Source organism: Globicephala melas, chromosome 12 (genome assembly GCF_963455315.2).
Source record: "Globicephala melas chromosome 12, mGloMel1.2, whole genome shotgun sequence".
Lineage (NCBI taxonomy): Eukaryota > Metazoa > Chordata > Mammalia > Artiodactyla > Delphinidae > Globicephala > Globicephala melas.
Genome location: NC_083325.1, coordinates 55,223,591 through 55,241,631, shown reverse-complemented (window position 1 = coordinate 55,241,631; position 18,041 = coordinate 55,223,591). Strand labels below are relative to the sequence as shown.

The window sequence follows — 18,041 nt, the reverse complement described above, 5'->3', positions numbered from 1 at the left end:
AGTAAACTTAAAACAGGAGTGTCTGGAAATGAAAGAGGATGCCTGCTGAGGCATACCTTATCAAAACTGTAGAGGACTGTTCTACAAAGTGAATGGGCACCCATCTGCCACCCCAACCAAGAAAGAAAACTCCCTTGTTTGATTTGATAGACCAAAGGCAGGAGACACATAATGTCTTTTAGTAATGTTAAGATGGATCAAACAGACTACCAGCTTGATCCATTCATCGAGTTCCCTCATTAGTAGCCAGTGATTATCATTACTTATTCCAGTAGGTATAGCAAATTAGTGATATTCTACCATTAATTAGTTACAATTTTCAGAAAAACTACCATTAAAAAAAAAAGCTTTCCTTCATGAGCTATTTGGTCATTCTGTTATCAGTTAGTACAGAATTATTTCCATAAATTTACCAGTGTGCAGAATGAGTTCATGTCATAGTAACCTCCAAAGGTGACCAAATGATAAACTTTTAAGACATTTTAAAAAATTAATTTTCCTGTTATTGAGATATAATTCACATACCATAAAATTCACCATCTTAATGGTACTATTCAGTGGTTTTTACTATGTTCACAAAGTAGGAAACTATCACCACTACCTAATTCCAGAATATTTTCATGACTCCAAAATGAAACCCTATACACATTAACAGTCATTTCCTAGTCTCCCTCACTAGGCAAGTACTAATCTACTTTCTGTCTCTAGGGATTTGCCTATTCTGGATGTTTCATATTCATGAGATCACGTGACATGCAGCCTTTTACGTCTGGCTTCTTTCATTTGGCTTTCATTCTCAAGGTTCACCCATGTTGTAGCATGTATCAGTATGCCATTCCTTTTTATGGCTGAATAATATTCCACTGAATGGATATACCACATTAAAAAAATCTACTCATCATTTGATGAACACTGGGTTGTTTCTACTTTTTGGCTATTATGGATAATGGTGCTATGAACACTCACATACAAGTTTTTGTGTGAACATGTTTTCACTTTTCTTGGGTATATACCAAGAAGTGAATCTGCTGGGTCACATAGTAACTCTATGTTAACCTTTAGAGAAACTGCCAAAGTGGCAGTACCATTTACATCCTTATCAGCACTGTACGAGAGTTCCATTTTCACCAGTTCTCCAAATCCTCCCCAATAATTGTTGTGGTCCACCTCTTAAATTATAGCTATCCCACTGGATATGAAATGGTTATCTCATTGTGGTTTTGATTTGTGTTTTCCTGATAATGAATGATGTTAAGCATCTTTTTTTTTTTTTTTTTTTTTTGCGGTATGCGGGCCTCTCACTGTTGTGGCCTCTCCCGCTGTGGAGCACAGGCTCCAGACGCGCAGGCCCAGCGGCCATGGCCCACGGGCCCAGCCGCTCCGCGGCATGTGGGATCCTCCCGGACCAGGGCACGAACCCGCGTCCCCTGCATCGGCAGGCAGACTCCCAACCACCGCACCACCAGGGAAGCCCAATTACCACTTGTCACCACCTTTATTAATATTTCTCTATTCTGAGCCACTATCATCACTTGGCAGAACTATTACAATAGCTTCCTGATTGGTCTTCCGCCTTCCCTCCTGCCATCTCACAATCGAGCCTTCACTTTTCACTACATCAGTCAAAGCCCATCATCCCCCTACGGTGAAACTCTCTCATGTAGGGTTTTTCAACAGCAGTGGAAGCCAAGTGTCAAACCCCAGACACCAATGGTGACTGTGGCTCATCCAGCCATTTCCAGATTCAGATGAGATACTACATCACAGGGCATGGGATCTGGCTTCTCTAGCAGCTGCCCAAGGGTTGTGTCAACACCTGCACAAGTTGTGTTAATGCCCCAAGGGGTGAACTTTGACCAATAAGAGAGAGAAGGTAGGACTGTTCCCAGGGCCGGTAGTTTCACATGGCCTGGCTAGAAGATACACCACATGACCAGACAAGCAGCTCAGTTTTCCTGCAAGTTAAACTACAATACCTGCTTGATAATGTCTCTTCTCTTTTCTTGCCTCACCTCCCTTTTTCCTTCATTCCTGCTACTGTAGGTTTGTACCATTCAATAAAACCTTATAGCCTGGGTGCCCAGGCTATACCTCCAGCTCTGTTTTCTAAGGACAGGGTCAAAACCCTACAAGGTAAGTAAGATACACCTTCGCCGTATTCCTATAATACCCCAAACTTTCCCCGATAATAGCACAGATTCTAGAATCACACAAATAATAGTTGTATGTCCTTGGACAAAGTTATTTCTCCTCTCTCCTCTCTTTATCTGTAAAATGGGGATTCTAATAACAGAATCTACCTAGCAGGATTGCTCTGAGCATGAACTGAGCTAATCAATGTAAATGATACCAAGCACATGGAAAATAGTCAATAAGACAGTCACTATTATGATTGTCTTACTTATCCTTGTATTTCTAGTGTTTAATATTGTCTGTAACCAGGAGGTATGCCTAATGTTTTATATATATTTACAACAATACATTTCCCCTGGCTTTTAAAAATGCCTAATAGGTGGCAAAGACTGAGAGATTTGTGTGGTCTCAATACAAAGATTGAGGACTCTGTACAAACTATTAAATATACACATGAATGCTTCCTGGAAAATGTTCCTTTACTGCAAAATGAAAATTAAGCTTATTTTACTTTTTTTTTCTCTAACTTACCAGGAAAAACAATTAAGCCAAAAGTACAGATGGAGTCACCTTTAGGTACAAGATATATTCCTGAGAAGATGTGTACAAATCAGATTTCTGTAAATCAAACCATATTTCACACACAGTCAGGAAAAACCACTCTTTAAACAACTTCACACAGACTGCTATGGTTAATTGTTTTGTAAAATGAAGACTTCTTCACATTCATTGAGTATGTTGACATGGTTCTGGCATAACTTAGATTAGGTTTTTATAAGGAAGGAAACAGAACAATTGATATATTTAAGTCAGAGTATGGATCATTATAGCTGTGATGTTTATTTTCTCTGGTAAAGCAAACAAACTGAATAGAAACAAAAAAGATTCCTTTAAAACACGTGTTAAAAGGGAAGATTCCCCCCAAATAAAACTATACATAAGCACTTATATATATTTGTGCAGGCTTTTATAGATTATGTGTGCATATGAGTACTACACACACATAAAAGCCACATACAAAAAAGAGAAAGAAAACACATGCGAATGCTAAAGATTATTATATCTGTATGGTAGTTAAACCGGTGACTTTTCCTTTTATGCTTGTATTTTCAGACTTTCTGCAGTGTCCATGTGTTACTGTTTAAAAGGTCTCCAAAAAAGACTTCAAAAAAAAAAGATCCATTCATTTCTGATACTTTGTTTTCCTAAAGTTGGAAAAGTCACCAGGTTTCACTCTCCGAAAGCCCTTTCATAGAGAACATTTCTCTGTTCATCTGGAATGAGTGGCTTAAAGAAAACAATACTGACATTTCTGGCAATCAGCTTTATGATCTCTACTCTTCCTGATGGTGAAGCCACATTCCTACCTACCTCTCCTGACGGTATACAGGTATTGCTCCGTTTTCCTGTAAATGTAAAAGGTAAACACCGTGTCCTCAGGAGTAGTTAGGCAATGCTCCTAGACAGAATTTCAGACATTTATCTTTCTTACAGGAAGATGTACGATTTTCCAGGCAACAGTTGGCAATCTTGAGGATTCCTCTTTACGTTGGGAGTCTGTGCCTTGGGCTCCACTGCAATATACTGACTGTCAATTAGAGGCTCATCAGAGAGTTATGAATTGGTTTGTGCAGCTCACTAATTGGAAAGCCTGCCTTTCTAGTAAATTCTCCATTCTGCAGGTAATATATTAAGGTCTAGTTTCTTTTCTCCTCTCCCTTTGCCAGTCTTTCTTTTTTTTAACGCTACAGTCAAGTGCCTACAAACCATAGGTTAGTCTCCTTTATTCTAGAAGGCACAATGATGTAGAAAAAACAATAAAATCATGGTGTTTCTCCCAGGAATTATTAAAAAAAAGTGAAAGTTTACTTTCTTTAATCTGAAAACTGTACTGGGTATTGCCCACAATCTTGGAGTTCTGAATCAAGAAGTTTCTGGACAGTAATCATATTGCAAAAAACAAAAGAAAACAAAAAAAGTGACTCAGCATTTAACCTCCCCCACTTTCATGTTTTGCATCTGTTTTTTTCACCTTTTCATATGTATATTTCCAGCATTCCCTCAACACACTGATACCCAGAGCCCACAACAGACACATTCAGATACTCAGAGTCATTCTGCTTCCAGCTCAACATCAAGTGCAATCAAAACATCAAATGAGATACCACTTCACACCTGTTAAGATGGCTGTTACCAAAAAAATAGAAAATAACAAGTGCCGGCGAGGATGTGAAGAAAATGGAACTCTAATGGGAGTATAAAATGGTGCTGCCACTGTGGAATACAGTTTGACAGTTCCTCAAAAAATTAAATACAGAATTACTATATGATATACACAAATGAATTGAAAGCAGGAACTCAAACAGATACTTGTACACCAATGTTCACTGCAGCATTATTCACCCTAAACAAAAAGAAACAGCTTAAGTGTCCATCAACAGATGAAAGAATAAACAAAATGTCATATACCCATATGATGGAATTTCATTCAGCCTTAAAAAGGAATGAAATTATGATACATGCTACAACATGGATGAACCCTGAAAACACTATGCTAAATGAAACAATCCAGACATGAAAGGACAAATATATGATTCCACTTACATGAGGTACCTAGAATAGGCAAATTCATAGAGACAAAAAGAAGAGAGGTTACCAGGGACTGGGGGAAGTGGGATGTGGGGAGTTACTATTTAATGGGTACAGTTTCTGTTTGGGAAGATGAAGAAGTTCTGAAAATGGAGAGTGGTGATGATTGCACAACACTGTGAATGTTTTTAATGCCACTGAATTGTATACTTAAAAATAGTTTAAATGGTCAGTTTTTAAATAAAGATAATTGACAGTTTAAACAAAAATAATAACAATGTAGTGTGGGTTTACAATATACAAAAAAGTAAAACGTATAATAAAAGCACAAAGGTTGGGAGGAGAGAAATGGGAGTACATATTGCTAGGTTCTTATACTTTAAGATGGTAAAATATTACTTGAGGGCAGACTGTGATGTTAAAGATATATACTATAAACTCTAAAGCAAATACTAAAATAAGAAAACAAAGAGTTATGGCTAATAAGCCAACAAAGGAGACAGAATGTAACCATAAAATACCAAGGGTCAAAATGTAGCTTGATCCAAGGATTTATCCCTTGGAGTAACTCCTTAATAAAATGCAGTACATATTTTGTATCATCCAGTGAAAGGTTAGTTTATTAAAACCTACTCAGAGGTATAATTAAGTCAATGAAAATAAATAGCAAATGCACTTACTGCCCAGACTGGTGATGTAAAGCCCAGAATTGCAGCCTTAGCTCCATCAGCAATGTAAGGGGTAATAATTTCTCCCAGACGTGTATCTCTGAACAAGGCTCTAAGGATATTTAAAGCATGAACCTAGAATAAAAAGTTCAAAATCAGTTGTAGGTTGAAGACTGTGGTAATTCCAAATCTCTACATATCCAGTAGCATAGCCTCCAAACAAAAAAATTACCAAATTACAAGAAGAAATGGATAATTCACAAATAAAATAGATTTTAATAAAACATGCCTAACGATTGATAAATCAATTTTCTTAAGTTAGCAAGATTTGAACAATGCAATACAAAAGTTTGATCCAATGGACCTATGTAGAATCCCGCACCTAGCAAATAGAGACAATACATTCTTTTCAAGCACACATGAAACATTTATTTTTTAAAATGACCTCAAATCTAGCCACAAAGCCTCAACAAACACCAAAAAATTAATTTCTTACAGATTATGCTCTGATCACAGTGGAGTTAAGTTAGGAATCAGTTTCTTTACATACTTTTAAAACTGACACATTTTAAAACACTGGTCAAAGAAAAAAATTTTTAATATTTAGAGCTGAACAATAATGAACATGCTACACACTGACACTTGTGCGATGCATTTAAGTGGAACATAAAAGAAATGTACACCTTAAGTGGCATCTATTTAAAAAAAAGGCAAACCATTATATACAGAATGGATAAAAACAAGGTCCTACTGTATAGCACAGGGGACTATATTCAATATTCTGTGATAAACCATAATAGAAAAGAAGATAAAAAAGAATGCATATATATGTATAACTGAATCACTGCTATAGAGCAGAAATTAACACAACACTGTAAATCAACTATACTTTAATAAAAAAATGAATTGGAAAAAACGTCCAATTAAGATGACAGAAAAAGAATAATAAACTCAAAAGAGAGAAAGAAAATTTAAAAGAGTAGAAAATTTTAAAACGTCAATGACATAACTATGAGCATTAACAAAACCGAAAGGTGATTCTTTGAAATAGAAACAAACCTCTGATGAGACTAACCAAGAAGAGAAGAAAATAAGCAATATCATGAATACCAAAGAGGACATGACTAAAGGTACATCAGAGAATAAAACAAAAATATTTCTACCCTAGTCAATTAGAAAAATTAAGGCAAAATGAACAATTTCCTAGAAAACAGAACTAATCAAAACAAATTCAAGGAGAAATGGAAAAGCTATATAGATATTATCGTTATATAAAGAAAATCAATAGTTAAAAATCCTACTCATAGACCAAAAAGAAAGCAAGACACCAAACCCACCAAAATAACACACACACACATACACACACACACACACGCACACACACACAAACACATACACACACACAAAGACCCACATGATTTTATGGACGAATTCTACCAAATATTCGAAGAATATATAATCCCAATCTTATTTAAACTGTTAAGAGAAGATGCCCAAGTTTATTTTATCAGTCCAGTACCACCTGGCTATCAAAATAAGGTAGGGACAACTACTTTGAGAAATGGTAGTATCTATTAAAGCTCAACATACACATACTCAATAACAACTCCTAAGTATCTACTCAAAAGAAATGTACATATTTGTTCACCATTAGACGTGTCAAAGAATGTTCTTAAAAGTACTGTTCTTAATAAATAACCCCAAATTTAAAACCACCCAAATTTTCATTGACAGAAGAATGGATAAATAAATTGTATACTATTACATAGCAATGAAAATGAATAATTCACAACATGGATGGATATCGTAAACTTAATGTTCATCGAAAGAAATCATATCAAAAGAGTATATAATGTATGGTTACATTCATATGAAATTTAAAAAAAAAACAGGTAAAGCTATGGTGTTAAAACTAAGCTAGTGGTTACATTTGGGGAAAAGGTACTGATTAGAAAGGAGTATGAATGGGCTTTCAGGTGCTAAAATGTTCTGTTTCTTGCTGGTTATAGAAATGTGCTCACTTTGTGGAGGCAAACATATTATTTGTACACATCTTTGTATGTTTGTTATAATTCAATAAAAAAATTTTAAAAATGAGGACAGGTACAGCATGAAAAAGGAAAACCACAGGTTAATCTCACTTATGAATCCAGTGAAAATATGTGAAAAAAATTTTTTTTTCAAATTTTTAGGTGAATCTAGCAATGTGTAAAAAAATCTATCATTTCAAAGTTGGGAGTTCATTCTCTGTAGGCAAAGATCCTATTACATTAAAAAGTCAATATAATTCATGATGTTTGCAAATTCTAGAACAAAACATTTATCTCAAAAATGCTTGAAAGCATTCAATAAAATTTGGTTTTCTTGATAAGAGACGCGTTAAAACCTACAGCAAATATCAGATACAACATAAGGATGTCTGCTATCTCTATTTCTATACAAAACTGTACTACAAGTGCCAGCCAGAAGAACAAGAAAATTTTTTTAAAGAATTAGAAGAGGGCTTCCCTGGTGGCACAGTGGTTGAGAGTCCGCCTGCCAATGCAGGGGACGCAGGTTCGTGTCCCAGTCCAGGAAGATACCACATGCCGCGGAGCGGCTGGGCCCGTGAGCCATGGCCGCTGAGCCTGCGCGTCTGGAGCCTGTGCTCCAGAATGGGAGAGGCCACAACAGTGAGAGGCCCACGTACCGCAAAAAAAAAAAAAAAAAAAAAAAAAAATTAGAAGAGTAAAGCAAATTTAGCATTACTAAGGATATGATTACCTATAAAGAAAATTCAAAGAATTTACAGACAAGTCATCAGTTGAATTACAGCAATTTGGGTAGGTTGCTGAACATTTCACAAAAGATGTGTAAGACTTTTAAGGAAAATTATTTTTAAAAGTAATGAAAAACATTAAGGAAGATCTGAATAAGTGGAAAAATAAAGCCATGTACATGGACTGAAAGATTCAGTATCAAAAAAAGAAGTCATTTTCCCCAAATAAATCAATGAATTTAAATTCCAACCAAAATTTAAAAAGGGCTTTCTGGTTGAACTTAACAAGCTGATTCTAAAACTTATATGGAAGAGCAATGGGACAAATATTGCCAAGGTAATTCTGAAGGGAAAAAAAAGGAGACTCACCCTACCAGTATCAAAACTTATTTAAAAAAATACAGTAATTAAAATAGTGATTTGGGCCCAGGGACAGACTAATAGAATAGAGCACAGAAACAGACATGCGTATCGACAGAAACAGTACATGAGAAGTGGCGTTAGTACGACAGCACAAGAGGAAAGGATGTATTATATAAAGAAAATATAAAGTATCTTTCTGACCCTGGGGTATGGAAGGCTTTCTTAAATGAGATCCAAATGCACAAACCATAAAAGAAAAGGCTGACATATTCCATTTTATTAAAATTTAAAACTTCCAGGCAATAACAGAATAATAAGCAAAGTGAAAAGAAGTGATAGACTAGGAGAAGATATGTGTAATTCAAAGAACCAAAAAGGAAAAAAATATCAGGAAAATAATTTTAAAACAACAAAAAACCCAACTCTTGCAAAACAAAGACAAATAACCAAATTAAAGCCAAAGTCTTTAAATAGGCAATTCACAGAAGTTATACTAAAGCCTAATAAATACATGGAAAGATGTTAAAGCTAGCCAGTTATCAGAGAAATGCAAAGTAAAACTGGGAAACACAAATTTCACACCAGGCAGAAAGGAAAACATTTGTATACAATGAAACTCTGCTTAGAAATTAAAATGAACTTGGAGCTCACTAATTTTAAAAAATGTTGACTGAAAAAAAGCCAAATTATAAAACAATGTGTAGATAACACAATTCATGTAAAAAAAAAAAAAAGCTCTTAAAAGAATGAAAAAAATGCACGAAATGATTTGGTTTAATGATTACAGATGAGGATGAGGAGGACCAAAGGTAAACAGAATATGGAGGAATCCACAGTGTATGCAACTGTATCTTTAACGTTTTACTTCTTTTTTTTTTTTTTTTTTTTTTGCAGTATGCGGGCCTCTCACTGCTGTGGCCTCTCCTTTGCGGAGCACAGGCTCCAGACGCGCAGGCTCAATGGCCACGGCTCACGGGCCCAGCCGCTCCATGGCATGTGGGATCTTCCGGGACCGGGGCACGAACCCGTGTCCCCTGCATCGACAGGTGGACTCTCAACCACTGCACCACCAGGGAAGCCCACGTTTTACTTCTTAAACTTGGAACTGATTTCATGGATGTTGATTATTCACTGTACATTTTTACGTGCTGAAATATTTCACAGATAATAAAAAAATAATACAGAAGTAAACCATGGGAGGGGAGAAGGAAAGCAAGTCATCATCCAACACCTAGAAGAACTGGTCAGAGATAAAATATTAAACTTTCACCAATTTAATAAAAATGGTCACTAGTGGTAATTAATGACCTTGAAGCAGAGTAAGGTAATAATTTAAAGTACTCTTTAAAACCAAATTTCACTATTTTCGAGTGTTCTTATTAAACAATGTTATTTTTTAAAGTGATAGTCTAAGAAAATGGAGCCAATTATATTTTTCACACTTTTTGGGGGAAAATAAAATGATTATTTCTGAAAGGTGATCAGTAACTTTTTATTTAAAATTTTTAAAGAAATTTCATATCGTATAGTCACAGGCCACTATGTGACATGTGTTAATAAACCCTATCCTTTCCCACCGGTCCACATTCTGGCCCATGGGCTTCCCTTTAATACCTCCCACAGGCTCTGACATAAAACCATATGTACTTGACTGTAAACTTCAGCTCTCAGTCTGTTCTCTGACCTAGCATGGGCCTCCCACAGGTGGGTAGGAACATCCTACTATGAAGCATTTGCTGAGAAAGCCTAGACAAGAAGTATCTGACAGGTATGCACTACCATGGAGTGGAGTGGAGTGAAGCTGTGAGGAACACTTAACCCAAATTCATACACACACATAAGTACATACTTAACTCAACGTTAGCAGTGACATAAAAAGGAGTATTAGCTAAAATTAAAATATGAATATACCCAAAGCCAGACACTACATTTTAGGGAAAGATCCAACTGCCCAATCATAAAATATACATCAACTCAAAGAAGCACACATGAAATTTGAAGGTGATAGCACATTCATTTTTAAATTTTTAGATACAGTTGTAATATTACAAAATATCTTGTCTAAATTGAATGTTTTCACCACAGTTTAAAAACAGATCATCTTGGTCAATCTATAACAACTAAAGCAATGGTTTATTTTGTGGACTGGAAAAACCAAACCAAAACAAAACCCCTCTGAATAAGCTTCAAATGTCTGTCTTATCCTCAAGAGTTCTGTACCTTCAGCAGATTTTTTTTTTTTCTTTTTAAGTACAGCAAACATTTAAAACCACCGCCTTCCTAGCAGGGTTTGTATATTTCCATTATTACCTTAGGGACTGTGCTCTGTGAGTCATCTGTAGGTCCAGCCAAAGAGATTAACTCTTTCATAGTTATTTTCAACAAATCCATTTTGCCTTTCTTAGGTTCAGATGCCAACAATGCCTATGGAAAAACAAGACAGAAATTATCAGGACTATTATTTTATATACACCTGTTTGCTACTTCCCAGAATTGATTCCCCAATGCAAAATCCCCTTTATAAAAACATGTGGTGTTAAGCAAGTTAATGAAGCCACGTGGCCTCGGGCAAGCAGCTTAACCTCTCCATCCCTCAGATTCTTCATCTGTAAAATTAGGTGGTGATATCACAGCATCTCTAAGGTCACCTCCAGTTTGCTTATTAATTATGTAATTCTAAGAGGTTGAAAATGGCTCTTGTTGACATCTCTTCTAAGACCATAACTGGGTAGCAGGTCTCAGACACAATAAGCACGTCAGTTTTAATAACAAATTTATCCAACAAGAAACTTCTCTTCACTTGAAAAACAAAAAACCTCTGGATTAAATTTCTTGTAAGGATTTGGAAACTCCCTGGAGATTGATCAGTTATTTAATTCTTCACAAGAGTCTACCTGGAGGACTATCAAACTGTAGCACTGGAAACTCCATGGGACAAAAGGAAATACTACAAACTTCAAAGTGGGTCCTATATTTGAATATTCAAGAGGTGCTTATTTATTTTGTGTCTAACATTTTGCCAATATTCAATAAACATAAAAATAGGAATATCAAACCACTTGAAGCAATAGAAAGGAATGAAGTAGTGATACATGTTACAATACGGATGAGCCTTGAAACATGATGCTAAGTGAAAGAGGACACAAAGACAACATATTATATGATTCCATTTATACAGAGACAGAAAATAGATTAGCAGCTGTGTAGGACTGGGAGTAATGGGGAGTTTTTCTCCATAGCTAACACCAAGCAGAGGTTTCCACCAGAACAAGAACATTACTTTATTGGTAAGTTATGCTAGGAAAAATGGGGCCTCTCTGAGCAGATTTTTCCGATAATTTAGATTTTGTTCAACTAAAATAAATAAGAAATCTATATATGATTACTAATGTGTCTCCTAGGAACGATAGTTCTTTTTCCCCAAGAGCTGTGCATAGTTATGACATTCTTCCCAAGGCTGGGCTAAGAAGGTGCAGTTCTGACCCCTCTATCACTATAACCAATATGTAGTACCAGTTGGGAACCAGAGATGGAGGCACACAGCACAAAGATGCAACCAAACCTTGCTGTTGCATTAACACATGTCCTCAGACAGACATATGAGGCAAAAACACACTAGGTCAGAATGAATCAGAGGCAGGAGAATGACCCACACTGGTCCAGAACGGGTCAGATCAGAGAGGAGTCGATTTCTGAAGGTCACCAAAATCTACCCAGCAGAACCACCTTGGTGATCTCTATGCCAAATCAACCTCCACGACTGGTGCCCGTTGTCATAAAAATCATGACTCTGCGAATTTGAGGGAGGCATAAGAAAGGGAAAGAAAACATGTTGGGCCACTAAAAAACAGACTTCATTTCACTTATTTTCATTGCTTTTTTTATATCACCCCATTCCTAGATTTTATCTTCCTGAATATTAAACAAAGATCATTCAGGTCGGGTCTGATTTAGTATCGTGAAGACTTGGTTTTTATTCTTTGGATTCATAATGGTGACAGCCTCTTAATTTCAACACTGTGGAAATAAAATATTTTCTTATCGAGTAGCAATATCTGAGTATGCTGATATGAAGCAATCTTTAAGGTATAACATTAAGTGAAAAAAAGCAAGAGACAAAACAGTCTCTTGTGTGGAGTATGCTTTCATCTGTGTTAATAAAGAAAACGCGCGCGCACACACACACACACACACACACACACACACAGCAGGGTGCCTGGGCTCAATTCTTAGTGCTGCTCTTACTATCCTTGTGGCCATTAGCAAATCACTTACCTAACTTTTCTAAGGCCCAGTTTCTTCATCCACAATATACGGATGATCATAGGACCTACCTCATTGGATGAAATGAGATAACATATGTGAAATAACCACTTATAAAAGTTAGCTACTATTAGGATTAGGATTATTTTATGCATGGATATTTTATAGAAGGATTCAAAAGAAATTGTTAACGCTGGTTGCCTACAGTCTTAAGGGTCTCTGACATGAAAGGAAGAATATTTTTTCTAATTGAGAAAAAAAATAAAGGGCAGCATGCGCACTTCCTGGAAGTGAGCAATGAATGCACCACAGCGATGTCTTCCTACTTCACACACAGGCGGAAATCTCTACCACCCTCTGTTCATATTACAAGACTGACCTCTTAGAGGGTTTGTTCCAAGAAGAGATCTGTCACAGGAACACACTGTCCACACATTAAAACAAAATCACAAATGCTATAGTACTTGTGAAATGTACTATAGAGAAGACAGAAATGTCCCTTATGCAATATGCTCACTTATATGTCAGGGGGGTTAGAATACACTATTATCAAAAGACCAAAAACAAACAAACAAAGCCCCCAGCTATGATCCTGTAGATAAGTATCTACCTGTATGTAGAAAGGAATTCCAGCGCTGCGTCTTGTAGCACAGAGTTTAGATGAAGGATCACTGCATCTGATTTCCTCTAAAACATTCCATAACCACTCTTCCGGTAGCTTCTGCAGACTCAAATCAGGGCACCTAAAAGGCATATATAAAGCAAACATTTGGCATTATCAGGTACCAAAAAGTAAAAGCATAAACTGTCGATATACATTAACACTGTTAGGAAAGAATAAACATCCTTACATTCAGAGGGAGGGAAACTAAAAAATGTCTCACTTTCCACTTTTCACCTACTTTCTTCTTTATGATGGGTCTTAGCATTTGTAGCTATTATAGATTCCATTTCTTACAAAAGCATGAAGAGCATGTGTCTTGTGTGCAAATGAGCTTTAATACCTAGGCCTGCACCCACGCCCAAAATGTTCTGAAGGTTAATCAAACTCTCACCAATGTTCTATATTGCAAAATTCAAGATTTCCAACAAGCAGAACACAACCTTATAGTTTACTGTAGTTTATATTCTACAGTTACAGAGATTATACATATTCATATACACATTTTTGAAAGTGTATTTTAGTAATCATTTTAGCTTTCTCAAGTGTGGCTTATCACAAATAAAATTTTCATCCACATCCTATGGAGAATTCATAAAGCAAGTTATTTGGAAAGAACCTTGAACATTTTAAAGTTATTTGGACTTTACTGTTAGTAAGATTCTGCTGTACTATGTTAACTGTTATTCTAGAGTGCTTAAAAACATGTGACTTTTAAAAAATTTTTCATCTTATGCCCTAATATACAGTTACATAACATTATCCTAAGAAATAGCATATTTAATGTTAGACAGGCACAATTATTTGAGAAGGATCATAATTGGATTTAACTAAAATTAATACGAAAATAAAGAGGTAAAGTCCAAAGGAAAAATACTCTCTTTTTTAAATTGAAGAAGACAGTCTTCAGCAAGATAACTGATTTCTAATTTGTAGAGAGAATTAGAGCTCTTAAAAACATGTGGGTTTTTTGGTTTTTTTTAATTGAAGTATCATTGATTTACAATGTTGTGTTAGTTTCTGGTGGGGACTTTTTTTTCTTTATTTTAGTTTGGTGTTAAGATAGACAACTTCAGTTTCTGACTAATATTCCAAATAGCAACTCAAATTTAGTTGTTTATGTCTTATATAGAACAAAATATACATAAATAATACTACTTTGAAGGAGGCATTTTTTAAAGTTTGACATGGGCCTAAAAAACATTATTTCAGCCACAAATGTTACAACCAAATCTCCCTACTCCCAGCAGGCCCTGTGATTTTAAAGGTTTTCTTTTAGCCTGGCTTAAAGTCTATCACCTTGTTCCTGCTTCTTCCCCCTCAGCTCCCTCAGCCATAAAAACCAGCCATCAACAGACTGAACCACAAAATTAAGAGATTCAAAGGCAGAACAACCAAATGCAAAGTGTGAACCTTGTTTAGATTCCAACTTGAAAAAAACAAATGTAAAAAAAGATACTTTGAAATAATACAGATAGTTATGTATATATTAGATATTATATGATACCAAGGAATTATTTATAGGATGTGCCAATGGCATTGGGGACATGGAAGAAAGTATTTTTTAGAGAGGCACACTGAGGTGCATAGGAGTAAAAATAACATTTCAGGGATGTACTTTGTAACACTTCAGCAAAGGACAATGAAAGGGATAGATGAAGCAAGTGTGGCAAGGCAACTGCTTGCCTTGCCAAGCAGTTGGCAAGGTGGTTCATTACATTAGTCTCTCTCTCTCTCTCTCTCTCTCTATATATATATATACACACATACACATACACATATATATACCACACACACATACACATATACGTGTGTGTGTGTATATATGTTTGAAATTTTAATACGCTTTATATGTTTGTAATTTATGTTTGAAAATTTTAATAATAAAAAATCCATTTCTATGTTTGAATTTTTTATAATAAAAATAATCCTCCCACACTTACGTTACTTACATTACTGAAGTTATTTCCCAATCACTGGGTTTGTATCTTTTAAAAATTATGATAAATGCATCTGTTTCATAGAATAATTTCTCTAGTTTACTACTAATATTGCCAATGTGGTATAATCCTCACACAGTTGCCCAGTCAAAAGCTGAAATCTAAATCCCTAGGAGCTGTTATTTAAGTGCTAATGATACAGTTATGGATTACTGCTTTTTTTGCTCATTTTTCATGGTCTTTTAAGTACATTTGGGTTAATTTACACCACAATGGGTGAGCAGAGAAAAAAAAAAAAGAGAATTAAAGCAAAGTCACCTTTCTGTGATCTAACCATGCAAGAAAAAGCTGGAGTCACAGAGGTGAAAAAAGAAGACTACTTGATCTAAGGTTATCTGTGGATTTCATTTACTTATATTTTCTTCCCCACCACAGGACCACTGGCAGTGAAGGACTGGCTTACAGATAATGCTTCAGATGAAGGTTAAGTATTCCTGTAGGAATTCACTATGTAAGAAAAACGAAAGGGGAAAAGGAACTGCAGGAGATGGGGATACTCAATGAAATACTAGGACAACAAATACTAGTTCAGTAATGCTCCTCCTCCTCAACGCCGTTCCCGGGCCTCCCTGAGCTGGCACACAGAGGTTCTAGCAAAATCAGCCAATCTGAGAAGGCAGGCAGGTTTGGGATCAGAGTGGGCCACCTCGCCAGGCATCACCCTTCCTTGCCTGAACTTACAATGGCTCTTGACTATTAAGAAATCTTGAGCTAACTCATTTTCCATCTTTATCAAATCTTCCAGTTGGAAAGGTCCCCTATGTCCTGGCTCCAGCCCTCCTACTTGAATCTAACCTTAAAAATTCTTCCAAATTCCTATGCAGACCTTCTGTTCTAGTAAGGTTGTTCACTTTGCAAATTGCAGTTCTTTGTTGATCTGGAATAAACCCATTTTTGCTGGAGAAATAACTGGCGGTCTATTTGGTTTAAGTCAACAGCTGATACCGGAGATCTGCTGGGTTCTAGCTCTAGAAGCAGAAGTAATGGCCAGGAAGTCAGTTCCTGTGGGGTAACTTGCCTACCTCCTAGGAAACAGGGAATTTCAGTGGCTCCCTCTCCCATGAAAGGTTGTAAAGGCTACTGCCAGAGCTGCTTGGGGCTAAAGCAGTAGGAAAAGCCATGGGTCCAAGGGAGACTCTATCAACCAGGCTGATTACTAACTAGGTGACCAGATCTGTGATATCCCCAGTATCACTGTGGATGGAAGATCCAAAATGCCACTATTTAATCTAGTTCCTCTGCTAGAAAGGAATGAGCCTAGAGAGAGAGAAATAAATAAAACAAACTAACTAAAAAGCCTCCCAATCATAGCCAACAAACCAAAATTCAAAACAGAAATAAGGTTTTTATTAAAAAAGACATCTAAAAAAATCAGTAATTAGAACATAAATTCACTCTACATGAAGCTTAATTTTATGGAGCAGTCTGACAAAAACATTAAAATAACTGCTTAGATACTCAAGAGCTAAATGAAGGAATAACTTTCACACTATTTTTAATCTAGCAAAAAGAGATGGCGGGGAGAGAAATTAAATAATTTACCCAAGGTTATATACAACTAACAAGTGACAGAGAGAGAATAAAAATGTAGATTGACACCAAAGCTCTTGCTATTAATAAATTAAAGGCATTATTTCAAGGTGCCTGTCCTAAATGCTCAGATATACATTTGGTTTGATCTGGTTCATGATAGAGGTATTATCAACTCTCTTACTATTTGCTTCAGTAGGTTTCATTCAGTCATTTGGAAAAAAGATCTATTAAGTACCTAGTAGTTGCTTGGCACTATGCTGTGGCCTAGGAAAGAAGCAGTAGAATAAAAATTCCAAATTACACACAATTCAGGAAGGAGGTTCCTATGGATCTAGAATGCATTACCAGAGTATATTGTTTTTAAGGACTGCCTTCCTAATCACGTTTTAGTCAGGTTACCGTTCAAATTGATTTCAGTCCCTGAATATCCACCATCAGAGTAGGGGTTAAAATAGTTTTGAAACAAACTGTGATATGGATAGAAAGCTAGCTGGAGAATCAAAGTATCCTACAGAAAATCCACTCAGCAGACAACCTACTTGTGACTGACTTGAGGTAAACTGTGTCACACTCAACTCCCTTAGATGACTGGGGACATTTATTACTGTTAATAAACTGTTTTCTTACATTAACTGAATGACTCATCGCTGGCCTAAAGAAATTACGTCACCTTCAAACACAAAGCAACTAATTTCACATTTTAAATGTGAAATACATTTAAAGCCGATATATGAAGCAAAATTCCCAGAAAATTATCAAAACTCAATTGCCAGGAAATTAATTATGTGCAACCTCAACTGAGTAAAGGTTAAGCCTCTACCAATATCTTCATTTCCCAAGTAATAATTTACTTACCAAGCTGTTATCACTAAGGGTTTTTTGTTTGTTTGTTTTAGCACAAGAAGGAAGTAAATTCTTTCCCTTTCCCCTAAACACACTTTTACTTTGTTAGGTTTAAAAGCAAGTCCAAATGAAAATTCATTCAAATAAATAAGTTATCGGGTACAGAAAAGTAAATGTCAATAAAAACAAAGCTACTTATTTACTGACAGTTAATAAACTTTTACCTTACC

The 18,041-nt window shown here is 35.9% G+C and overlaps 1 protein-coding gene across 5 annotated transcripts in view; it reads right to left on the bottom strand.

Moving 5' to 3' along the window:
* THADA (THADA armadillo repeat containing) overlaps positions 1–18,041 on the bottom strand; it is a 315,670-nt gene that overhangs the window by 222,487 nt on the left and 75,142 nt on the right. For all 5 annotated transcript variants that reach the window (XM_060309158.1, XM_060309159.2, XM_030857806.2 and 2 more), the window contains 3 exons: positions 13,385–13,517; positions 10,822–10,935; positions 5,403–5,525 (listed from right to left, as the gene is read on the bottom strand). In XM_060309158.1, coding sequence (XP_060165141.1) covers positions 5,403–5,525; positions 10,822–10,935; positions 13,385–13,517 — 370 coding nt within the window. The remainder of the gene's footprint in view (positions 1–5,402; positions 5,526–10,821; positions 10,936–13,384; positions 13,518–18,041) is intronic.